Source organism: Epinephelus lanceolatus, chromosome 12 (assembly GCF_041903045.1).
Source record: "Epinephelus lanceolatus isolate andai-2023 chromosome 12, ASM4190304v1, whole genome shotgun sequence".
Taxonomy (NCBI): Eukaryota; Metazoa; Chordata; class Actinopteri; order Perciformes; family Serranidae; genus Epinephelus; species Epinephelus lanceolatus.
In genome coordinates, this window is record NC_135745.1 from 12,652,585 (window position 1) to 12,679,052 (window position 26,468).

The 26,468-nt window shown below is 41.0% G+C and overlaps 1 protein-coding gene across 2 annotated transcripts in view; it reads left to right on the forward strand.

The window, feature by feature from the left end:
* LOC117272151 (receptor-type tyrosine-protein phosphatase N2-like) overlaps window positions 1-26,468 on the forward strand; it is a 315,897-nt gene that overhangs the window by 261,971 nt on the left and 27,458 nt on the right. For both annotated transcript variants that reach the window (XM_078172961.1, XM_078172962.1), the window contains exons 15-19: window positions 5,154-5,301; window positions 8,907-8,980; window positions 17,627-17,704; window positions 23,105-23,224; window positions 23,613-23,779. In XM_078172961.1, coding sequence (XP_078029087.1) covers window positions 5,154-5,301; window positions 8,907-8,980; window positions 17,627-17,704; window positions 23,105-23,224; window positions 23,613-23,779 — 587 coding nt within the window. The remainder of the gene's footprint in view (window positions 1-5,153; window positions 5,302-8,906; window positions 8,981-17,626; window positions 17,705-23,104; window positions 23,225-23,612; window positions 23,780-26,468) is intronic.

Here is a 26,468-nt window from a genome sequence, read left to right on the forward strand (position 1 = left end):
TTTTTCTTTATTGCATCATTTTTTCCTTCCATTGCTTTTTATAATATCCATGTTATTTAATTTCGCTGTTGACTCATCCCCCCTCTCTCTCTTCCTTTCATTTTTTCAGGACTTTATGTTTCTTTGCCTTGTTCTCTCTTCTGCTTTGAACATTTCCTTTTCTTCCCCCTCCATCCGTCTTTCCTTCCTGTCTCATCTCTCTTTCCACAATTTGAACTGATGCCTGTTTGTTACTGCTCATATTTTTTCTTGTGCAGTTCTAGCTGTCAGTTTTACAAAAAAAATATTCACACTTACAAGAGAGCTCATTTCAGATTCACATCATGATGTCAACTAGAGACCGAGCACAGTTTCATGGCAACAAAATCGGGACCCAGTCGACATATTTGGGGGGAAACTCAGGGAGCCAAGGGAATTTTTTTTTTTTTTTCTCAGAGAGCCGTCACAGCGAGAGACCAAATCCATCACAAAGCGAGACGAGCGCAGTGCCACCATGGAAAAGCAAATATTTCATCTAACGCCCTGCCACGCACTCGACTGAGGCAACTGTTGAGCGATTAATAAAAATCACGGGCGTCGAAGAAAGGAATAACATGATGGCTGATGAGCTGCAGTGCCCCACCTCTCCCACCAACCCTCCCAAAAAATTAATTGCCTCTCGTAAACCCTGAACAAATTCCATGTCATCATCCACCCACTGATTTTAATTTGAGGAGAAACAGCTTTCACCATCTTATCTAAGTTAATGTATTACTTGGTCCCATGTGACTGGGACCGAGTACCGCCACCACCTCCCCCTACATCCTCTCTGCTTGTGTCTTAAGAGGATTAGTCGACTCTATATATAAAGCACATTATCTTGTCTTTTGTTGCTGGCCAAGTAAGTGTTATAGATTATACTGCAGCAAGAGCCTCCATCGAGATTAACTGTGCTGGGAATTTGTTGTGGTTGTGGTTTTCGTAGCTCACCAGCAGGCCAGCTGGGATGTGATCTGTGGAGGTGATAGGTCGCAGGGCAATGGCTGTAGGAAGAACGCGCTTCAGGAAATGGATGTGAAATCACTCTAATGTGGTCCGCTGAGGAGGAGGAGGCATTCAGCGGCAGAGAAGTTAGACTCATGTATCAGGATGATGTCAGCGTTTTACTAAAAATAAAGCTGCAGCATCGGATATGATGGATGGATACAGATTGATTGACGATGATTGATTACATGTTTGTTGTAGAATTAAAAATGGGAAGCGCTTAGCCTGAATTGTACTTAAAAGTGAGGATGACGCAACATTTTCATCAGTAAAAAAAAAGGCCCAAATGTGTTATGACAAGAATGAAATTCTTCAAAACACTAGATACTTAAGGGATTTTTGGCTAAAAATGTATTACATGTTAGTATGTTTAATGTCACAACAAAATATGGCCGTTCAGAAGCTTGAATCCAAATTCAACAGTATTGGCCATCCAAAGCCAATGTACTTCAAACACTAGGGATTTAGAGAAATGCATGTAAATGTTGTAATAGCAAATAGACAGCTGAATCTAAACACATTTTTATTTGCTGTAGCAAAATAGTGCTACTCTTTCAACAAAATTACTGGACTATGTTACATTTTATGTCACATGACTATTTTTATATGAATATAGAAATATATGTATGAAAAAAAAAAGAACATCAGCAGCAACAAGAAATGAGTTCAACCCTTCAGACTGACTTTCAGTAGAGGGCACAGTGACAGGTGACCACTGGGACATGTGGTGCAGAATCACAACAATGGACATAAAGTTATAAAAACACAGACTAAGAATTCTTGGCTGTTTTTTTTTTCTGATAAATATCAAGATTTTATTCTTTTTTCACAATAAAAAAAACCCAGATACTTTCTTTTACATCATCTGTAAGCCACTATGACACCCTCATTTCTGGAAGAAGTATTCAGATCCGTTGCAGTGCCACAATGTGAAAATACTCAGTTACAGTTAAAAAAAAAAAAATTAATTCCTTCATTTGAAGTTTTAGTACATGTCCCATAAAATTGTACTTAAACACTGCTGGATATATTTGATTACTTTCCACTTGCTGAGTAACAGTATCCCACTTCCCCTTTCCCTTTACTTGCTGTCGATCCAAAATGGCCGCCGCATTACATCACCTCCCATGCGGCCCGGCTTTTATGCTGCTGTTTCCTACAGGTGCTCGGCGACAATGCGTCAGAGCCACAATGGCGGCTCGGGCAGAGTCTTATTGCGTAGCTTTTTTTTTTCTTCTTCTTCTTTTTTTTTTTTTTTTTATTGAGCACCTTTGGCAGCTGTAAGCCCCCCCGTAGTAAGGGGATTATTCAGTGTTTGGTCGACACATGGTGATCTCAGCACCTCCTGATTGGATTGCAGTAATCCCTTTACACAGCCACAAAACCCTATTACTCTGGCATTAGAGAGGGAGAGAGAGGGTAGGGGGTAGAGGGTGGTGGGGGGCATCTGATGTAGGACAGTGTGCGCGTGTGTGTATGTGTGTGTGTGTGTGTGTTCTGTGGGACTGTGACTTTCTGTATGCATCTTTAAATGTGTGTAGAATGTTTGCAGGTCGTGTGTGTGATGGTGTATGCATGTTGTGTGTATATGTGTCTGTCGGTGTCTGTTCTTTGAATGCATGTGGATTTTGTGCACATGCGCCCTTTTTCGCGACTTTATGTGCGTGTATTTCAGTTTGTCGTGTCTTTTGGTGCGATTTATATAGAACTGTGTGAGCGAGTGTATACGTGTGTGTGTGTGTGTGTGAGCGTGTGGGTGGACTGTGTTTTCGTGTATGTGACCTTTACAAAAACCTTTATGTGTGGACTCTGCTTTAGATGTGTGTATGTGCATTTTCCTTTATGCTTGTTTATCTGTACTTGTACGTGTGTGTGTGTCTGTGTGTCTGTGTGTGTGTGTGTGTGTGTGTGCTTGTGTATGTGTCTTTAAAGGGATTCAGACCTCCTGCTGTTGATAAGCGTCTGTGTGCAGGTGGAGGGTCTTAGCTCGCGGCTTCCTGTTACATCATTGCTGCTTTTAGCAGCTCTAAAGCAAATATAATAGAGAGCTGATACTACAACAAGGAAAGGCTAGTGTGTGTGTCTGTGTGTACGTGTGTGTGTTTGCGTGTGTGCTTCCAGATATACACAATGCTGCTGTGAAGAGGTGAATCCGGCTGTTCAGCACTGAGCCTGTTAAGCTACAAAACAAACAACAAACCTGACCCGCTGCATGTTTATAGAGTTTGTTAAGTGTACAAGCTGGTGCTATATCTGCATTTGATCAAGATACTTTTCCGTTACCTTCCACCAACCGGTAGTCTGCCTTCCATTTTTAACAAACTCCTCTCATTTTAGCAGAAAGCCATTAGGCCTTTTTTGGAAGCTAATTCTGATTAAGATCAGTCCCATTTGTAACTGCCACCATAAATCATCGCCGGAGCCATTTAAAGAACCACACCAGCTCATTTCAGCCCCTCATCCATTACAAACGATCGTACCATCAATATTTTGTGTGTATGGGCGGCTGATTTTCAAGTCTGTTAAAAAAAATACAAAGTTACACCAGCCACAATCAGATTATGGCTAACAACACACACTCCTTGGCATGATCTTATGTGCCAAGCTCATTTGCATAGAGTTGATCAAAGTCACGTTGTCTTCCTTGATTATGAATACTGTATGGTAGACCATGGCCAGGCTAAAACTGGTTGTCATTTAAACAGGGCTAGAGTAGATTAGACTGATACGCACTCTCATTAAGACGGCTTTTGGTGCAACTGATGAAATGAGGGAAACACGCATATGGGAACTCATACACAGTTTAATAACATTTCCAACAATCCTTCATGGTGAAGCAGAGCAGAGGGAGCCACAAAAAACGATCCAAAGAGTGAGATGAAGTTTAGAAAGACCAGACGCTCATAATGGACCTGATTCTGATTCTCCTTCCTTCCATCCTCCTTGTAGTCTTGAATTTCTTTGCCAGTTTTGTTGTCTTTGATTCACAATTGTAAACTCAAGTGATGCAGTAAACTCTACCCATCTGGTGCTTTAAGCAGGGTAAAACATTGGACATTGGCATTGTTCATTTCTGCAAACCATGGATTTATATTTGTACGTTTCAAACGAATGACGTAGTTGAAATTATGAAATGAGCTTCCCATCAGGAGATGGTGTATGACACCTTGGTGAGATGGCTTACAGCATTAGACAGCAGCAGATCCACTGTTCAAGACCCACAAAAGCAGGGGGTCCAGCCATGTTTGTAGCAACAAAAGCAGGTTTTTTTTAATCACAGTTCAGGACTTTTTAAGCTGTGTATGTTGCAGTGAGAGCAGGTGTTTTTACCAACAGTTTCTGCCATTTTTGTAGCGACAAAAGTGGGTGTTTTTAAACTAGAAATCAAGATATGTTGTGTTTGTGGCGACCAAATCGTGCATTTTAAGCCATAACATGATGTTTTCCTAACCTTGACAAAGTGTTTTTTATGCCTAAACCTAACCACACGTTAACCACAGTGTTCTCACAACATAAAAGTTAAAAATTAAAACATAAAGAAATGTAAAGTTTCAACTAATCCACTACATATGAAATGTACAAATGTAACACATCTATGGTTTGCAGAAACATAAGATGCCAAAATTTACTGTGGCGATTGGGCTAGGTAACACAGATCAATCTTTGTTTTCTTTTTCACATCAGTAGAGCATTTAATGGGTGTGATTTGCATCATAGGTCAAAGACAATTGGCAATCACAAGAAAGAGAACTAGCATGTATTTAGTCAACTTTCCTTTGATTGACAAAATAACATACCATCTGATACTCCTCTAAGATTCAAACAAACAGCAAACTGCGACAGCGTTACAGGCTACTGTGTGAAATTTTGTGATTGACAAATCAATCGAAACCCTCTTCCTTAAGGTGTAAAGCCCGTCCATCTGGTGCTTCAAGCAGATACAGACAAGCATAGATGAATGGAAAGATGAAAACAAATAAAAGGAATTCAAATAATGAATGTCCCACTACATAGACCTGTATATGTTGGTAATGAAACAGGTTAACAAATCTACGTACAACCTTTTTATTGTATCTCCAGCAGTTTTCCTCACCTCCTCTGCTCTCTCTTCTCTTTTTCTCCTCCATCAGTCCTACATGGAGGATCATATGAAAAACAAGGATCGCCTGGAGAAGGAGTGGGAGGCGCTGTGTGCCTATCAGGCAGAACCCAACGCCTGCACCATCGGCATGAAGGATGGCAACGCCAAGAAGAACCGCTCTGCTGCTGTTGTGGCGTGTAAGCAATCAGCTCTCTCTGTTTTGTTTCTTTTCTTAGCACTCTGTGTTTCTTAGTTTGATTAGTGGGCGAGCCCACATTAGCATTTAGATAGTAGTAATCAAAAAGTGATCTAGTAAGTGTACTACTGCTTCAGTATTCACCGCCACTGCATTTGCTGCTTGTATGAGGCCTTGAATTTAGGGGGGACTTTCATTGCCACTTCCTCTGGTTGCTGTTTTAGACCTAAAGATGTGTGTTTTGGGGGTATTTCTTATCTTGAAAATAGCCATTAAGTTGGAAACTGGCACAAGACATTAGCATCAATATTATAAATAACAGCACTGGCCTTCAAAACTATAAGTCTTCAGATTTTTGTTCTGGAAGATTATCTTTGCATTCGAAGATACATATGTTAAAGATGATTCTGCTCAAGTTTGTGTTGAAGAAATGTCAGAGCTGATGATTTAATAGCTGAAGAAGACCTCAGAAGACTTCAATGGATTACACACAGTATTTAATAAAGACTCAATTGAGGAGAATCTCAGTTGAGCATACAAAATGTAACACAGAGTATATCCCAAGACTCTGAGAATGTCTTTGCCCAGTCCTTGCATTTAACCCAAACAGTATTCTGTTGCGAGTCACTCCATGTTTCAAAATAAGGTTATTCTGCACCAATCTATAGTTTTGTGAAGTTCTATTGATTACTGACTTTCAACAACAAGCATGCTCGCCTGGCTCGCTCTAAATCACCATGACTGCCTCAGAATGTACAAACCAAAAAAGAGACTCTTGTCTGTTGAGCCTGGGGCATAGGGCAATCCCCCTTCCTCTTAACTTTGGAAGCTATGGCAACAGAGCCAACTAGGCACCCTTATCTGGACACCTGTACTCCCTCCTCTAGGAGTGAGAGACCAAAGATGGAGTGCATTCATAACAAAGGTCAAGTAGCCTGATTTGAGGCCTCTTTAAGACCTGTCACACATCTTCTTTACTGACCAAGGTTAAAGGCTGTAACACATCAAAATTCCTTCACACTTCGAGACCACATGATATTGCCACCCAAGTAGTTTGGGTTACATATCTGCAAAACCTCATCTATATGGGCAATTGAAAACTTGACGATGTAGTCTTCAGTGATCAAAACTGTAAATCGATTGTGTAATGTGCCTTTAATGAGGTTCCTAGCAAGCTGCAACCTTTGGGGCTGAAAAATGAAGCCAGTGCGGAAGTGCCAAAAATTACAGTTCCTCAAATGGCCACTTGAGGCTGGCTCCAGAAACAAGTCAAATCACCATAGACCCCCCATGTTAAGATGCCACACTTTACAACAGAAATAAACAGTTTTGGTCTATATAGTCACCTTGTGTCACCTCTGGCTCCAAAAGTGCAAGATGGCAACAGCCAAAATGCCAAACTTAAGGCTCTAAAATGGGAGTCCACAAACCATTGGCTGTCATCACAGTGGCTACATCCATTGTTTTTATACAGTCCATGGTTCCCTGTACCAAACCAATTGTCTCATAGGTGTAACAGTATCAGTAAAGTTCAGTGTATAATGTTGGAGATTTTATTTAACCGTCAATCTGTAATCTATGTCTTCATTTTTGATATCATCAGAGTATTTCCTGTGATAAACCTGTTCAAACTGAAGAGCTCTGTGTTTAGCAGGATAGTAGCCAGATAGGAAAGACAACATTATCTCCTGCTCATTGATGGAGGGCAGACAACTGTTAATGTCTGAGTGCAACCAAAATACACCTCCTGATGTCAGCCCTGGAAACATGGTGGCATTACTCTCGCCACCTCTCAACAACACTCCCCTTATATTCTGAGCCCGGCCTCTATTATCAGAAACCAGGAGCAGATGCAGTGAGCAGAAGGGTTGTAAATTAGTTTTCTATTAAAGCTCTCCTGCACCGACCTCATCAATGATTAAAATTTCTAAGCTTCTGTGGAAATAGCCCATCTAAAAAAGTGCTGTTCCATTCTCTCCAGCAGGCCCAGGCTTAATGAAATCCAGGTTGTCAGCAGGGAAAGCAGTTTGTCAGGAATAAATTGTGCTTCCTATTTGAAGCACCACTGGCTTCTTCGGAAAAAAAACACCCCCCAAAAAATCAAAACTGTTTTGCCACTATCACTGCGGACAAGAGAATAGGAAAATCTGCCACTCCCAAAAATTTCAGTGCACCAGGGACGATGGAGGGCACATCCTACTGAAGCTGAAATCCAATTCCAAAATTAACTGGATACCTCTAGGGACATATGAAATTAAACTCACAAACTTTAAAATTCTTGTTTAAATTCACCAAAATTTACCCCAAAATTAAAAAATGGGTTAAAATTTTTTCCAGTTGTCTGGCATCATCACACATATACAGTTAATTGTGTATCACGTTGATTCTTATTGATGTTTAAGCCAAGCGAGAGATGGATCGTGCATCATTCTGTACACATTTCTCAAAGTATTTTGTTGTCTTATTTTAGCTGTGACATCAAATTATGCTAAAAAAGAGCACAGTGGGAGTCCAGTGGCAGTTTTGGTATTTTGAAAAGTTAGATTTTGAATTTAATCCTGTCAGTTAAAGCATAGCAAAAAAAACATCAGTTTGTAAAGACACAGAGTTTCAGAATTTAACCCTCTCTGCCATCTCAAACCATCTAGTTTTCTCCATTGGTGAAGTAGTTCATCCTGGATGACTGCCAGGTGTTAAAATTAGTGGCTCAGTCGCCAGAAGAAAATGTTGGCATTGTACGTTTTGGCAAACCACAAACATGTTTTATTTGCATGTTTCAACCTTGTCATATCAACGTTTATAAAGTGACATAGTATATGAGCTGACTGTCACTGGGAGGTGGAGGGGATGGAGGGTGGTGTGTCACCTAGAAAAGATGGCTGCCAAGCTGAAGACCACTGTTTGAGACCAACATCAAAGAACAAAACTCTTTATGATATAACAATTCATTGCTATATTTCGATTCACTTTTTACGTACCAAAGATGGGTGTTTTCTGGCAGCCTATAGCGACTTTTCCAGCAGGGACATTGTCAGGAAAAGCACTTGTTTTTTTTACAGAAACATTGCTGCTTTTCCACTGGGGATTGTGCCCCCCAAAACTGGGTATTTAAGCCAAAACGTGAACTATTCCCAACCATTCCCAAGTGGTTTTGTGCATTAAGTATGTATCCACTGCATAATGTGCAAATTTAACATGTCCGTGGTTTGCAGAAATGTACAATGCCAACATTTTTTCCGGCAGTTTGGTTGGAATTGTTAGAGGTGCCTTCTAAAAGTCGTGGATCAGTTGATCAGTTCTCTGAGGAAAATCAAAGAACATCAGGGGATTTCTCAAACAAGTCACTTGGTGGTTTTTAAGTCCTGAAATGAAACTCGTTCTATTCTGAGCTGAAAACAACCTTGACATACCAAAGGGAATAAACTCTTTAGGTCATGGAAACAGTCTTACTTAGCTGCTTGTGGAAATTTACGTCAAGGCTACAGTGGGAGTCCTGTACATTCAACAGATAAGCAAAAAGCTAATTGCAATGCATGTAATATGGCCACTGAGCAGCACTTGCATTCCTAAGACAAAATGCGCTGAATTCTTCCATTTGTGTTCCAGATGATCACTCCAGAATCACCTTGAAGGTGGAGAACAGCCAAGGCAACTCTGATTACATCAATGCCAGCCCGATCGTGAGTACCTCCTCTGCATTCTAACTCTGTGCTTCACACCGCCGCTATGCCAGGCTCCCACAGTCCCCACGGGGCTTCACGGGAACAAAGGCAGCCTACCGTTGTACAATATAAATTTTGATGCAACGCTTGCTTAGCTTCAGCGGCAGCCCCACGCTAGTGTGTATGTTCTGCACCATGAATATTAATGATTGTTTTACAGCAAACACCCAGGGCGAGTATTCGCTCGGGGAAGGCGTGGGAAAGGACATGCGCACGGCTCTCGGCTCGCTTCTCGTTTGTGAAAACAAAATTGATCTGTGGGGTCTTGGGAAATGATTGTTTTTGACCTTGGGTTATGCTAATTTGACACTAGTTTGTGTTTACTGTTACGGTGCGCTCGACTTGCCGAGGCCGTTCCTTGGCGCGGTGCAGATTTAAGCAGCAAAACAGCCTGTAGGAACGAGAAGGGGGAAGAAAGAGCCATGTGAATTCAGTAAGTGAGTGTATCAATTTGGAAACCAGTGTTGGAATAGTAGGTTTACGTTTCCCCCGAGGCAGATACAGTGGTATTCCATTAAAAGCAACAGAAACGCTATGCATTTCAAATCTGGGCGTCACACCAAGAAGTGGCTGAGTGTGTGCTTGTGTGTGTGTGTGTGTGTGTGTGTGTGTGAGTGTGAGTGTGAGTGTGTGTGTGAGAGAGAGAGAGAGAGAGAGAGAGAGAGAGAGAGAAAGAGAGAGAGAGAGAGATGAGAGTTAGAAGGAATCAAAACTATACAGGAACAAAGGAGCAGCCTTGTCAAATGCCACAAATGTAAAAACAGCTGCAACACATGTACCCACGCATGCATAACGAAACACACACACACACACACACATATACTTAAAAACACACTTTGAGGCAAACAGACACACACACTGAAATGTACACACTCACTTGCACACACACAAGCATGCATACTCATCTACACTCACATTTTATACATACACACACAGATGACAGAACATAGAGTGCAGATGCCCACACAGACATGTAAAAGTACACACTCAAACATGAACATCATGCATACATACCCTCTCCCCCTCCCACACACACACACACACACATTAAAGAATGAATGTATGTTCACGTATGGTACACACTGAGGTTATTTAAGGAACCTCCTCTGCTGACAATTTGTTTTCCCCTCGCCCACGCTTTGACGTAAGGAAGAAAAGCAAATCTAAGATGTATGGGATCTTGTTGCAAAAATTAGCAGTAAATGTTTCTGATGCTCGGCCAAATTATGCTCTTTTACTGTATTATTATTATATAGTATACTATACCAATGTTATAGGCAAGCATTTAATTAACTAACTAGTTCCCTGTTGTCACAATTGAGAGACTTGTTCGTTCTACTGACATCCATTTATACATTTTAAGTCAGAACATTATTTACATTTTTTTTTAAAACATCACAACGCAAAATAACTTCAATGTTTCTCCTGAAAATGATGCAATCCCACACTTTTTATCCATATCAAGGACAAACGACAAAATGATCAGGCTGTACTCATGCATTGTTCCTAGTTACACCAAGGAAAGTAAAGCACCACAATTCGTATATAATCCTGAGCCAGTAATTTGTGTAATTGTGAAGGCAGTGAACTCATGACCACTGCACTGGTGGAAGAAGGAAATAATATAAAGACCAGAAGTTTGTGTAAGGAGGCAGGTTGGGTTGGTGGATGGGTCAAACATCACAGGACTTTTACCCCAGGAGGCTGCTGACCTGAATTATGTAAACCAAGTAAACTTTGAGGGTTTTTTAAGGTCCATAACCACCATGTTTCTTTTCCTAAACCTTACCTACGTAACTTTATGTTAAGTAGGCCTACATAACTTTACATGAAATGGGTTATGTCATTCGTAGGGAACTCACTCTAAGATATCATACGAACCGTAAACCTACAAAAGCATTAAAATGATCAAATGTCAGGAATGGAAGCTGCACATTAAAGACTACAATCCTTGCCACAACAATCGCCTGATCTAACAGGTGGTAATCTGCTGATCTTACTCTGCAGATAAACATGACATTTGCAATGCCATATAAGTAATTCTGAGTCTTTAAAATTGTATGTAACAGACATAAACTAATGAATCTGACACCTTTCAGGCTTTCTGCTAAGTCCTGCTTTGGTTCAGAAACCTTGATTTTACTTTCTATGATTAGATGGCCATTTGTTTTCTATCCCCTACATCATTAATAAACAACTTAATGTCTCAATGTACCCTGAATGACTTCTTGCATTCCCCTGTGAGTTGCTGTTCTTCCTTAGACCTCAATCAGGTGCTGTATACCAGTAACCTGTATAAGACTTAAACAGTGTGATTTGTAGTTTTGTGTAGACATGACTTATACAGCATCAAAGTCTCACACACACAGATGTCGATAAGCAACATTTTTGGGAGACTGAACAAAGCAAGAGCCACTTTGCTCCCATTAGGCTGAGGCTTTTAAGGCAGTACAGCTGTGTGCTAGGTAAAAAAAATCAAAAGAATCAGCAGATGAGCAGTTGTCATTTAATCAACCAGATGTTGTTGTCTGTGCTAGCTAAAGCAAGGGTAACATGAATTAGCTAAAGTACATAATTAAAGCCTTGCAAAGCCATCCTAAATGCTACATGCTCAGTTTCTCATTAGATATTTATATGGAAAGCACCCTCTGGGATTTAATGGAGAACAGCAGCTGGAGACTGAACCGGCCAGCGAGCTAGGGCGGGTGTTTTAGATGATGGTTGTTTGTTCTATGGGGTGAGGTCATCAGCTTTACATCCAACTCCCAACATGGAGGATTCATAAGTGTCTTTTTGTTTGTTCTCTATCTACTATGCTCTGGTTCTTGTATAATATTTTCTCAAAAACTAAATTTGCCTGGTACTTGGGTGATATTTGACAAAAGTTTCAGACCAACCGTAATATTTTTTAGCAGCTAATGGTTAATGCCTACTACAATATTACAAATTACGTGAAAGTAAAGAACTGACATGTAATATGTGAATTAATATAAAGTGTTGTTTTTTCTTACCATCAACCAAACATCTACTTTTATCTGCCATGTTTCTGTGTATATGACATCAGAGTCAGCAAGTCATGTATTGACTTTCCGAGTCACCTTAAAGGGGTGTTACCAGTCATTAACTAATTTTTCTAATCATCCCCACACCACATGACTGCATCAAAAGATATTATTCACGTTCACAGTTATTATGATAAAATAAATTATTACCATAAAAGTTTTAGATACAACATTAACCAGAGTTACTGCGAGTGTCCCAACTTTCTAATCATTTCATTGGGTAGTAAAATAGAAAACTGAAGTGAAGCACACTTCCTATATACTAGTAAAATAACATGTTTTTCCCTCAAGTTCCACACACAGAAGTTAGTCAGTTGCATTAACTTACTCACAAACACAATAAATTATTTACTTTCTCCTTAAGCACACTCACAATAAGTCAGAACAGACTCAAAAGTTTCCTCACACCCTCAGTCACATACACACACACCCTAAGACTTAATCAATCATTCAGGTACCACTCAATCATGCATACACACCATCACGCAGGCGTCTACTCATTCTGATGCGTGTCCTGTGCTGATAGCACCGAGGTTAAATCAGCCTCACAGCTTTTATTGACAGTTAAATTGACTTTTTTTGATTAAGGATTTAAAAGAGTCACTGAAGAAAATAGAAAAGACTGCAAGTCATATTGTGTCCACTGTTTTTAATAGCACCAAACTGAATTCTAAATAAAAAAAATCATTAGGATGTCTTAATGAAACTTCATTGCTAATGTTGCTAATTCGAATGAAATTAACTTAAGGGATCCAACTGTAAAACAATTAAACTGCAAAACATGTCACTTTTTAAAGGCACTTGAAAAAGGAAAACAATATGTGCGGTCTCCTTTGAATTACTCTTATTTAAAGGAGCTGTGTGGAACATTCTGAGTATATCTATGATTCAGAGTCTGAGCCGGGATTGTCTGCACATGGCTCTCAATGTGGAGGGAGCTGAGTGGGCAGTTAGCAACTAAAGATGCTAGCAGCTAAAGGTGCTAGCATCAGCAATAGTGCTACACACATGGGCTCACATGCACTAAAATACACACCACTGCCTGACCGGCTGCCACAACAACAAACAGAGAAACTCAGATTACGATACACACACATTCTTCACTATATCTTTACATTGCAAATAGTCTGCTGCTATATTAATGTTCCAAATGTCGTATGTAGCTCCTTTAAGTTTTCCTTGCAGGTAACATCTTACAGTCAGGTGCCTGTGACTTTGACACCAGTGACTTCTGTTGGTATTTTCTAACAATTAATTTGATCTCTCCCTAACCTTTAGTAATTACGTAAACCCAATCAGACTTTGACTGGGAGTGAGAAAAAACTCATGAGTCATTCTGGATTGCACTGATATATAACCTAATTTGACATTTAGGATCAAGAACGTGCTATTTGCACCTCATGCTACAGAAAGTTTCAAGATCATTAAAGATATTTGATATTAGATACCACATTTGCTAAAGCGGAGTTTAACATGACGGCAAATATTAAACAATAAATTTGAAAAGGGTGGAAAAACCTGAAACATTCAACCAAAATATGGACGTTACGAAAATTATTTGGTGGCCCTTTGCATTATTTTACCTTAAGGAAGAGCTCCTGTCTTAAAGGATCACTCAAATAAAAAAACATTTTCTCACTTCCTCCTGAATAGTATTTAGAGATTTTCATATCTCTGCTGCTAAGACATCTGCCTCCGCCCCACTTTAACGGCAGTTTGTGAAAATATTTGAACATCAGAACAGGAAATTCATTTCCCAGAACCTATCCTTGTTACTCTGGGTAATTCACAGACCTCACTGTGTACCTGGTACCTGAAAGGAGATAATTTTGTCTCTCCTGAAAAGAACAGAAAACAAAGGAAGGTATTTTATTTCCTAATTGCTAAAACTAATTGATGTAGTTGACAGCTAGCAGTTTACCAGTGCCAATCTGTCAGCAGTCACAGACACACACACACACACACACACACACACACACGCACACACACACTGTCACTATCACCCCCACTGAGGTGTCAGACTGTAGTTGCAGTCTGCCTCATCATTAAACTTCGTTAGACAGATCGGACACAGTGATGGTGATCACGCATGCACACACACACACACACACACACACACACACACACAAAATTTGACTCCTCCGTTCCTTCTGAAGAAAAGACAAAAAAACAATAACAGGGATAATTGCTTTTGTCACTTTCCTTCCATTTTTGTCCCTTATTAAGGAGTGTGTGTGTGTGTGTGTCTGTCTGTCTGTCTGTCTGTCCTGTGTGTGTCATTAACGGGGTTAATTCTGGAGACACCTTGAGATGTCAGGAAGCATTGTGTGTCCACAAAGATTGAAAAGGAGACAGGGTGTCTTTTCCTCATCTTTTTATCTTAATAGTGTCTCCGCGATTTCCTCTTTGTCTCGTGTATCTTTTCTCCTTGTTTTCCACCCTTGTCTCTCACCAGCTTTTCACTTTAACAACTCTTTTTCTTTTCTGTTTCCTTTCTCTTTGTTGTCTTTCTTGGTTCATCAAAGTCAATTTGTTTCTCCTCCTCTGTCCTTCCTGGTCTTTCTCTTTTAATTTCCTAGACCTTACCACTGTGGATCAGATGAGACCATTTTTTCAAATTGTTTCAAATTCTTTCCAGGTCGACATTCCTTTATTTCTTAGGCCTTAATACTCTGGGGTGGACAAGGGACATTTTGTATTTCAGTCATGTCGTTGGTCATGTGCAGGTCAAATTTTGATTAGTCCCATGATGACCTCATGCCAAACAAAATACACAGACACATGTACTTTACACCCCTATGATTGTTTTCCATCAGGATTTGGAAGTTTGCTTCAGAGATTTACTCCCATTCGGCCACACACAAAATTTATTTTCAAAATAAACGTCCATGTTCACAGGACACGTAGGACTCATCACCAAAACCTCTTTAGATTTCGGCAACAAAGCTACGTGATAAGGTTTAGAAAAAAGAAAATAGTTTGGGTCAAAATAACTAACCTAACACGGCACACGAACACGGGTCTCCTTGGTGAATGTCCTGTGTTTGTTTGACCCATCCACAACCACCACTCCTTTCACCCTACTTACACTTCCTCACTCTTTATACTACATCATTTCCATGGATGGGCTTACATAGGAGTTAGCTGAAAGCCCACTACGTCTGATAAAGACGCCAAAGGGCGCCTTGTGTATCAGAATCAGATGCCAACAGCCACTGACCAAGCTGCCTTATTTGACATCCTGGGAATAAGATATGATGTGGCTGTGAGGTCAAGGCTCTGTACAGGCCTGGCTTTGTGCAATGGGGCATTGTCATGGTGAAACAGTAAAGGGCCGGCTGTAGCAGTAGCATTTCTTTTTGTTGAAAACTGTAGATGTAACCTTCTGGCTAACCACCTTCAGTTGTCTTAATAGTGCACCTCTGCCTCCAGCTATTTCTTTACTATGATGCAATCCTGGCTGTGGATGTTTTAATGAGCACTCCCTGGGTACCATGTCACCTTTTCTCTCTCTAAGTCACTGCATTTTAAGTTCATTAGAAGTGCATTATTGTTTGGCATTCATAAAGAGAACAGAGGACCATTAAAGACAATTTTGTGTGCAGGAAAAGCCCCAGAAATTATCTGTCTTCCCTCTGTAATTGCTTCCAGCTAAATTGGTCTTCCCAATTATTACATTTACCGTACAATTTGCATGGTAATAGGCAGGGGTGTCACTCACTTCCTCGCAAATTCTCCTCACGTTAGTCTCCTGTCGTTTGCTCTCAACGCCTACGCCATCCGTCTGTAATTTCCAACAAGTTAAGGAAGAAGTTACTGAAAACTCTCACTAAGAAGCTTTCAGCTATGAACAAGAAATAATGGTACAAACCAGGAAACTTATACATTGTGATAATGCAAGTTGGTTTTTTTATAAAGAGAATGAGACACAGCAGGAACTCCTGGAGGTCATACAAAGGGTTTCTGGAAACAGACAAGGACAAAAGCAATGAAGTGCTGTAGGCTTGTGCCAGTGTGTTGCATTTACTGTATATCATGATGCACTGAGGTTTTTAACAGGCTGCAGAGCACTAAATCATCTCCGTGCTGCTCTATGCCGAGGTGAAGTGGCCCTCCTTGACCACTCAGAGATTATTTCATTGGTATACTTTTATTTATGAGGCTATTATTGGTTTGTTGCCCTCTCACTTCTCATTGTATTTTAAGTTTTCATAAAGCTCAACATGCAGCCTACTTTTCTAGTGCTTATAGTTGATGTATTCCCCATAACTCGACTTTGAAAAGAAAGTTTTTGCTGAAAAATTTAAATGTTTAGATAACTCATATTTTTGATTAAATTTTGAAGTAACCTAATTTCTAAAGTTTTGCCTTTGAGGTTGTCCAACTTATAGTTTTCCTTTCTGTTAACTCCTCAAAGCTGCAGTAACTTAAAATTTTACATGGTCACAACCTTGTGCTTTCACTGTGAAATTTTAACTTAAATTAATTCACTTGACAAGGTTGAAGTAAGTTCAAGTGGAGCAGCGCTTAAAAAGTTGTCTTCCTCCTTTCCTGGGATGGACTTATATAATATTGGAATCAAAATCTCTTATCCTGTACGATGATTTGAAACTTCAAGTTGCTAACACTTCATTTGATATTCTGGGTTAGGGCCAGTGTTTGGCCAACTTCTTCTGACTTCTTTATCTTGGTTTTTGTTTTGTTCCTGTATTTTCTGTGCTTTTAGAGGGATACTTTCAGGTAAACCTCCCTCCATATTACCAGCGCCCAGATCTCCCTGCTTATCTCCCAGCTGGCTAACTGGCTCTAGGGCTGTTGCTCAAACTACAGATTGTATATCCGCATTTTCATGTGCCTGCCACCAAGAACTCAAAGAGTATAGAAGTGGACTGAGACAGAGCCCCACCCCTTTCTCTGAAAATCAGAACAAGACAGATCAAACTGTAAAACTAAGCAGCACTGATCAAATATAAACCAAGATTCTGTTACCGTATTGCACATTTCTTGCCTAGATTGTCTTTAAAAACATTTTAGTGCACTGTTTAGTTGTAATAGGAGAATTTGTGAAAAGGGAGGGGGCACCCTACTGTTTCCTGCAATATAAAAATGTCATATTATTTCCGGTGACAAAACAGTCTAGCTACCATTACGTCACCCACCAATGGGGGGCGTTTGTTGATTTGGTGCAGCACTGTGCATTCAGGTAGTTGTAGGTTTTAGTTGTAGCAAATGCCACCATTTTTTTCTCTGTTTTCTCTGGTCATGTAGCACCAATTTAAAAAGTATTTGCATCATTCTACTGCATAGACAGCCCAGTTTTATAAAAAGACCATCTTTCCAGCAGTGAAATACTTATTTAATTCTTTGGAAACTGTGCTGTCATTTTGTCCAGGACTGTCTCGATCCTAATGGCCATCCAAGTAAAGTCAATGTTGAACAAAACTGACACGGGGTGATGTAGAGGACTAACTTCAGTTTACAATCAGCATTTATAACCTTACATAATCTCTTCTCCCTCTGTTCTTTTTTTCTCTACCCTCAGATGGATCATGATCCCAGGAACCCAGCCTACATTGCTACTCAAGGCCCTCTGCCCTCCACTGTGGCTGATTTCTGGCAGGTAAAAATGCATGCGCACACACACACAGACACACACAGACACACACACACACACACACTCACAAACAAAAATCAATACATTCTCCTCTCTTAAACAAGAGTTAGCCGATTTTTATTAGTGCAGCGAGCCACACGGGAGACCAGCTTGTTCTGTGAATGTCGCTGTTAATCTCTCCTTCACCATTGTGCTCACTGCCCGGCAACCTGTCTGCAACCACCATTACACACACACACACACACACACACACATACATACACACAGTGGCCTACAGTGGGACACATTGTTAATGCAAGGGACGGCAAACACTTTTCCCGCTGTCCCAAATGTTGGATTGGGTTTGAATCTAAGACCAGGGGATCGATAAGTTATTCTGGCCACTCATGGCGTAGAAGGAGTGTGTGTCTGTGTGTACGTTGGAAGGAAAGGTCCCCTTGTCAAACAAGTTCTGTCCCTGCAGCATTCCCAGTTGTGCTGGTTACCACGCAGGCTGGAAAGAGACAAATCTCAGGCTTGTGTAGATTCTCTGCTTAGCTGCTGCCGCTGCTAATCAACTTGAGTGAAATATAAAGGACAGCTCATTTGAAATGTCCATCCATTATCCATCCATTAGCTATACCCAGTTATCATTGAGGGTCAGGGAGGTGCTGGGCAACACCCCGGACAGATCGCCTGTCAGTCATGGGGGCTGACACGACCGACTGTGAAGTGACAGGGCTAACCACTGTACCACCCATTTAATGGGACAGTTTACCTTAGAATCAAAAATACATATTTTTGTCTTACCTGTAGTACACTTTGTTTTGGTGTGAGTTGCTGACTGTTGGAGATATCTGCCCGCTCTCTAATATGATGGAACTAGATGGTGATCGGCTTGTGCCAAAAATACGTTTGAAAAACTCAGCAGCTGTGTCCCTTGTCAGAAATCATGACCTGGTTACTCAACATAATCCACAGACCTTGTTGTGAGCAGTTTCATATGGGTTTTCTTTCTACCAAACCACACCCATCAACCGCATCATCATGCAGAAGGAAGTGTGCATCTACTACATCTAATTTCACAGCTCAGCCAAGGAGGACATAATTGCTGTTTATACCTCGCTTCCATGAGCACAAATTTTTCGTCCATGAGTAGATGCACTCTACCTTCTCCACAGTGACATGGTTGGTGGTTGTAGTTTCGTACATGAAACTATTCACAACAAGGTCTGTGGATTATCTTCAGTAACCGGGTCATGATTTCTTGAAAGAGATATTGCTGTTGAGTTTTTCAAATGCACGTTTCTGGGGCTTTGAGCTTCACAAGCCAAGTGCTAGTCTCGCCACCAGACAATCAGAGATCTCCGCCTTCTGATAGTCTGGGGACACTCCTTTCTAAAGTGTGTTTAACACACCGGCGAAAACGGCCAGCAACAAAGCAACGCCTCTTTCATTTTTGAAAAGGACACGCCTCCTTGGAAATGTGCACTCCCCCTTTTCTCGTCCGCAAGGAAACAAACACACAGAGAGCTTGAAAATGGATGCCGAGAGATTAAACTCCGTTTTATCAAACGTGTGCTCATCCGTGAAGAAAATATTTTTTCCAGCGGATGTCTTAGTTACAACATGATTGAGCTAACTGGAGTAGTTTCACGTTGTATCCGACAACGGGAGGCTTTTAACAGATGACGTCCTGATGTTAGCTTTGCTGCTGCTGTTAGCTGTCCCTGTCAGCTGCAGCCACTGATGCTTTCTAGACATTGTGATTTCCCAAAACTGAATAAATACCACACATAGCAACACAAAACTGCTTTGCTAGCTCAGTCATGTTGTAACTAAGATATCCGCTGGAAAAGATATTTTTTTCATGGACCGTTTAATGAGTTATTACCTATTACAGACCCCGCTAACGGCTAACAGGGCTAACAGCTAACGGTTAGCCCAGCTAAACGTGCACACAGAAATAGTAATGTTTGTTCAATCATTGTGTTTATAGACTTTACAAACATCGGATTAGTCTAAACGGTGATACAGTGATGTGAAAAATGTGATATGTATACATATATATATATATATATATATATATATATATATGTAGCTAAAAGCTCTGCTGGTTTTCTACCCGGACTATAGAGGGAATCGCCTTGTTGTTTACAAGGCGATTCCCTCTATAGTCCGGCCGGACGGATGAGTCATGGCCTTGTAAAAGATTATGTTTGTTTCTTTTAGTTGGCGAGAATGTGTCGCCGCAAACGCGACAAACATCCACTAACTTTGACGCCGTTTTCTGCGAGCGCGGCTGAGCCATTTTGTACCGCTACACGTGTTTCTAGTCGGACTGTGTTTACGAGCACAAGAGTTCAGTGAGCCACCGAAGGACCGCCCTGCAGATTTACTATTGGTTCCGCAACGTAGGGAATTTTTTCAAACTCTGAAATTGTATCCGCCCATCTAAACACAAAATCAGGGAGAAAGTCATCAGTCTTTAGTTCAGCAAAGCGTCTAAAGACTGACTTGTGAGTCTAGCCAAGTGCCATCTGGTTACATGATATTGGAGAGAAGACAGACATCTCTACAGCCGATATCTCCAACACTCCGCAAATCACACCAAAACAATCTAGATTAATAAATAGCACTACAGCTAAGAGGAACTTCTTACTAGATGCCAGTCAGGTTATATATTTTGTGTTTTCTCTACCGACTGATCGTTCACTGTTATGGCTCCAAAAATAACGACTGCTCTAGCTGTTATACGATGCAAATATGTCGCACTTACTTCAGCTGCTGGTGCAGAGAGAACCTATAAAATTGTGATCACACCACAAACTTAAAGGTGTTACAGCCTCCATTATCACTGCAAAATGATTGTTTCTGTTCTTCCTTTGAACTGTTACAGAGTTTTTTATGCTCAGTCAACCTGTTCTGTATAAATAAAGGTTTATTAAAATTAAATAATGCCCAATTTTCCTTCAAGTATAAGTTTCAAAAGATCCAAGATGCGTGGAAGGTGCGATAAGGTGTGTGAATACCGCTCAGCAATAGTAAAACTTTATGGTTCATTTATGCTAGTACTTCATCACTTCCTCAAGAGAAAACAAATACATAAACTGCTTTAATTGCGGTGAGGACAGAAGTTAAATTTGGGACTTAATTGAGTTGGACAGAAACGTGGGTTGTTGGTGGAATGTGGAGGAGGGGTGGCGATGGTGGTGGTGGGGTGTGGAAGTTCCTCAGGGGGATGAGAGAATGAACTTTAACCCGATTACACCACCACTTCCCTCCCCCTCTCCCCACTAATCCCTTCCCAGTGTTGGACATCACCCCTCTTTCAGAAAGAGGTTGGTTGCTGTGTGTATGTGTGTGTTGTAGACTCTTTTTCTTCTTGCCCTACTCCAACCTTTCCCCCCCTCTCCTTCTCTTCCCCCTCCCTCAGTTTGAAAAGAAAGACCTGCTCCTTTTCTCTCCCGCCACCTTTTGTCCACTGACCTCCGGGCTCTTTCTCTTCCTCTTTATCTCCACTACTTTTCACTGCGACCATTTCCTCTCTTCTGAAACTCCTTGCTGCGTTTCTCTACTTCATCTCAGGTTCATATTTTTAGAAATACTTTTATTTATGTAATTATTTTTTGACATGACAGATGTATAGGAAACTAATAAATGAAATGTATCTCTAAACATATGTCAAGTGTACAGGGTCTAAAGTTTAGCTGACCTGAAATCACTCAGCAGGCCTTTTCAGTGCCCTTGAAGTCTTTCAAAAAGAATAATACTTACCTCTAATGTAGAGATAACTTTGTAAATGTGTGTCTCTAAAAGTCAGTATCCAGTAAGCAGGTCTTAGCCCACAGCTGAAAAGACAATTTAAAGATTTTGTCTAAAATTCTCAGACGAGACCTGCTGCATATATTCTCTCAGGTCCATTAAGTATCCTCTCTGTGCTGTTGTGTTGTGGCCCAGTTAACGTAACCAGCATTACTGTGTCTTATCAGGCTCCTGAATCAGTAGCTGCCAAGGTTATTAGACCACATACATCACATAACAACATGTTCCCCATCAGAATTGTGCTGAGGTGCCCTCGAGCAAGCTACTGAAGGGACATATTCCACAGTGTCTAACTTACAGATGTTAATACATGGACCTATGTGATGTTAAAGCACTGCAAATCTTAGAAAAGAGCATGGTGTGCAGTTAACTTTTTCCAGGATAAATAACAGTTTAAATTAAATTTGCATTTTAACAAACCGCAAGTTTTAAGAGAGGGAACTTGTCGTCCCAGCACCGGCGAGTTCTCACCCTGTCAGCTAAAGCGAATTAACACCATTTCTCAAAAAAGTGCACCGTCATATCTTTAGATCCATGAGACCAATCAGAGAAGCAGTGGGGGCTGAGCGGAGTGTGTGTGTAGAGGTGCAGTAATTCAAAACCCGCCGCAATTAACGTCGGGTAAATCTCCGGCAAGGTGTGGCATCGCTGCTGACCGAACGGCAGGTGTGGCCATCTTGATTATCTAGCGCAATGATGTGGGAGCGGTATTGTTTTATGGCTTCCATTAACGGCTGACTGTTACCTCTGATCAGAGTCGAATGGATCTCCAGAGCCAGCCCACCCTCCGGCTGTGAGAATATGACTGCCAGCAGGAAAAATACGACCGTGTGCCGAGTCTCACTGTGGAACGACCCAGCTGGGGGAGGGAACAGCCCCGACAGCAATTACTTTTGGTGCCACAACGCTTGACTTGCTCGTAGTTTCTTACCAAAGTTTGAGACGCAGTAAACAAATCTTGAAGTGTTTGGTTTTAAATTAAGATTTCATTTTCACCCCACCCCCAAAACAGACACATCTACCCTTCCAAACTGATAGATAGCACAAACTTTAAACTGATTATGGACCAGTATCAAAGCGAGTGGGTGAGTGAGGACACATGTCAGTGTTCCTGTTAGCAGATTTCGTGGAGTGTTGACAGCTTCGTATGAGATCTTGTTCCAAAATCGAGCTCTCCCTGGCTTCATGAGCGTGACTCTTAGGAAATGGCTTTGACATTTAAACAAACTTTGGGACTTTTTAATGAACATTAGGTAACAGAAGTCCCTGGTTGAAAAAAATAGATCATCTGTACTTTTGAGAAACTGTCTGCAAGTCTTTTAAAAATGTATGAGTGTAGGTTACTCTATCATAGATAGTAGTGAGATGACAAGCATTGAGCTGAGCAGAGTCAATGAAAAAGCACTGTAATGCAGTTTGTGAATGCTGAAATAAAACATATTATTATTTAATTAATAAGCAGGCGTGTTCACTCTCTCTACTGATACATACCAACCAGGCTTCAAAAGGAAGAGGCCTTCAAAGAGTGAAAGGCAGTTCAATATGGCGATGTTTGCTTCTGACTCTGTGCTGAGTCTTACTGAGTGTGTGTTTTGTTTGCAGATGGTATGGGAGAACGGCTGCGTGGTCATTGTTATGCTGACACCTCTCGTCGAGAGTGGGGTGAAGCAGTGCTACCACTACTGGCCCGACGAGGGATCCAACCTGTATCACATCTACGAGGTAAAATGACTCAGCATGAGCAGAACCGACTGTCTGAAGGGTAAACTGCAACTTTATGTCACTGGCCATTGACGCTATGGCACATTTTAAATCACATGGCATTTCAGGGATTCTAATTGAATTAATCTCGTGTCTCATACATGTGTTGATTGGTGGATTCCAGTCACATATTGCAGGCAATGTTTTTCACCAACTTTGAAGAATGATTATTGTGCAAACTTGACTTCATGACGATAAGTTGATTTAAGTGTCAGTCGATTTAAGGCATAAACATGATGGCAAATAAAACTCGATGGACAGTGTTTGCTGTCATTGATTTCATGACTTTACTGAGTCTTGTTGGTGCCGTATACATGTGAATTCATTGTACATTTGTGTTCCCCTGCAGGTGAACTTGGTATCCGAACACATCTGGTGCGACGATTTCCTGGTTCGTAGCTTCTACCTAAAGAACATGCAGACCAATGAGACACGAACCGTCACTCAGTTCCACTTCCTGACCTGGCTCAACCAGACCGTCCCGGAGACCAGCCGGACGCTCCTCGACTTCCGCAGGTAGGGAACTCCTTCAAAAGAAAAAAATGTAAAAAAAATTTCAAGCTAAACTCAGACTTTTTTTTTTTTCCACACAGTTACTTCTTGAGATCACTGAGCTGTTTTAGAGGGAGGATTTTCCTCCTTTTTTCGTCCACTGGCCTTGTGTTGTTGTCACTGGTATCTCAACTCATCTGTTGGCATGCACCAAGAAACCAACCAGTAGGACTTGCTAGTGCAACAAGACTATGATCCCTCACTGGCTTCCCACTGCAAATACTGCCACTTATGTTCTTGAGGTGTGTTCACACCAAATACAAAGCAAATTTTTGCAGTTTTGCTAAGTAACTGGGGAAGGCAACCAACACAATTGTAAGTGCTAACTTGTTTCATAGTAAAGTACAACAATCAAGTGTAAGCTCTTTTGTTGAGTTGCCTCTTAGCAAAATGCCTCTGTGTTCTGAACCAGCATAAACCAAGACAGTAACCCTCTTTACTATTTGCAAATGTTTTACAGAGGCCCTTTACCATTTCACTCCTTCTGCTTTTTACCTTTCACAATAAAAGCCCAATTTAAATAACTCAGAGCCTTTTGCCATGAGGCATCTCAACAAATAGCTCACACAAGTAACAATACATATTTTCAGAACTTACCATGTAGTCCTACGGCTTCGCTGACTTTTCTCTAATCCCTCTTCTTTTTTTGTTCTGTTTCTGTATGGTGCTGTCATTGAGCTGTAGAGCTCTGGGTGTCCACAGACAGCGACAATTAAGTTGGTCCTCCATTTCTGATTCTCTGTGATGTCTCAACACTGATAGGCTTTGGCGACACATTTATTATTCATTCATTATCTGTAACCACTTATCTTATTCAGGGTCGCCTGGGAGCTGGAGCCTTTCTCAGCTGTCATTGGGCGGGAGGCGGGGAACACTGACACATAGAGTCAGACAACTATTCACACTTACAGTCACACCTTCGGGCAAATGAAAGTCACCAGTTAACCTAACCTGCATGTCTTTGGACTGTGGGAGGAATCCAGAAAACTTGAAGTAAATCCATGCTGACACAGTGAGAACATGCAAAGTCCATACAGAAGGGCCCCATTCAGCCAGCGGGTTCAAACTGTGAGGTGACAGTGATAACGACTGCACCACCGTGTTGCCTAATTTCAATACATAAATTCAAACAAATTTTATTTTTGCTTGACACTTACGGACACAGATGCGGATTTTTGCCTGGTCCGGCGCAACTTTGCATCTGGTCATCTCTCTGCATTGACTTTGTATGTAATCATGCTGCACAAAACATTCGCTTCGATTTTGGTCTGAACACATGCAATACACAAAGAAAGCCAGAGGCACCATCACTGGCTATTTATTAAGGCCTCTACATTGTGGGCAAGTGTGCTTGATTGGTTAGGTGCTACTTAGAGTGGTTTGAAGCATATTTTCCTGTGCTGGCCAAATGATAAAGACTTCTTAGGATTTTACTTAAAGAGTTTCTTGGAACTTCTATTCAACTGAAGTACATAAAGCCTGCTTTTAATGTTGATGGTGAAAGCATTAAGGTTTGAGAAGGCTTAAGGAAACTTTTGTCAGTCCTTTTGAATGAGGCCTTTGGAGAAAAAATACACTGATAACAAGATTGATTTTCAAAGCACAAGGAGCACTCTGTGTGATGTTTTCAAAAAAAATCATTTCAGTCTTTTTCTCGAAAGAGTCTCTTACCTCACTTTGTCTTTGCTTTGGTTGAACAAAACCAGCTTTTATTTGTAAGGAAGTCCACTTGTGGATAGACATAAGAAGGACATATGAACCATGTGATAGTAGCTGCTTAGTAGCTTTCTTGACCAAAATGAGAAAATGTTCTGCACGTTTTTCACTTCTCACTGATCTCCTATCTGTATTGTATCTCCTGTTATGAAAGGTGTCGCGTTCATTAACCCAACAGTGATTCTTGTGGGTTTGGCAGCCTTTGTATATGACTTGTGGTTCCTTGAGTTTCTTCTATGTATTCACTCCTCATTTTGCAAGAAGTCAATGCAAGTTTCTCTGAAGGTTGTTGAAGGTCAATCTGGAAGTAGCAAGAAGTCAAAAGCTAAAATAGAAGAATACGAGACAGGAGAGTGGCACCACAAGTGTAAGCTCCAACATTGAAGTCCTGAAATGCACCCCAGTCAACATCTTTTCATGCCTTTCAGTTGAAAGACTGGCAAGGCCACATGGTAGTCTATAAGTGATGGTTGTAGACACAGTTATTTTGGACATTTTTGGGGTTTTTTTGGAACAAAAAGAAAGTAAAGAAGGGTCAAAAAGAAGGTCCTGGAATTGTTTCCTTCCCCCCCTAAACCACAAAGGCTTTGAGTGGCCTTTGTGTCTCGCTCACAGCGTAATAACTTCAAACCTTTCACTTCTCCAGGAGTTTTAACTCGTGACCCTGAGATGTAGGCAGAGAAATATCTATATATCCTCAAACATCCTGGGCATTTTCCAGTCGATAACAGTGTAATTCAGGATGCATTGAGGGAACTCTGCCGGAGTGATCCTTTATCTCCGGCGCCTTTATAGCCACCTCCCCTCCTTCGACCTCTTTTAAACTGATATACTGTATTGCCTATTAGGTGGGAGCCGCCCCGGCCCCTTTTCTCTGATTCACTGTGGATTTTCTCGAGCGATAGACCCCAACTCGGTTTTATATATAGGCCCGGTG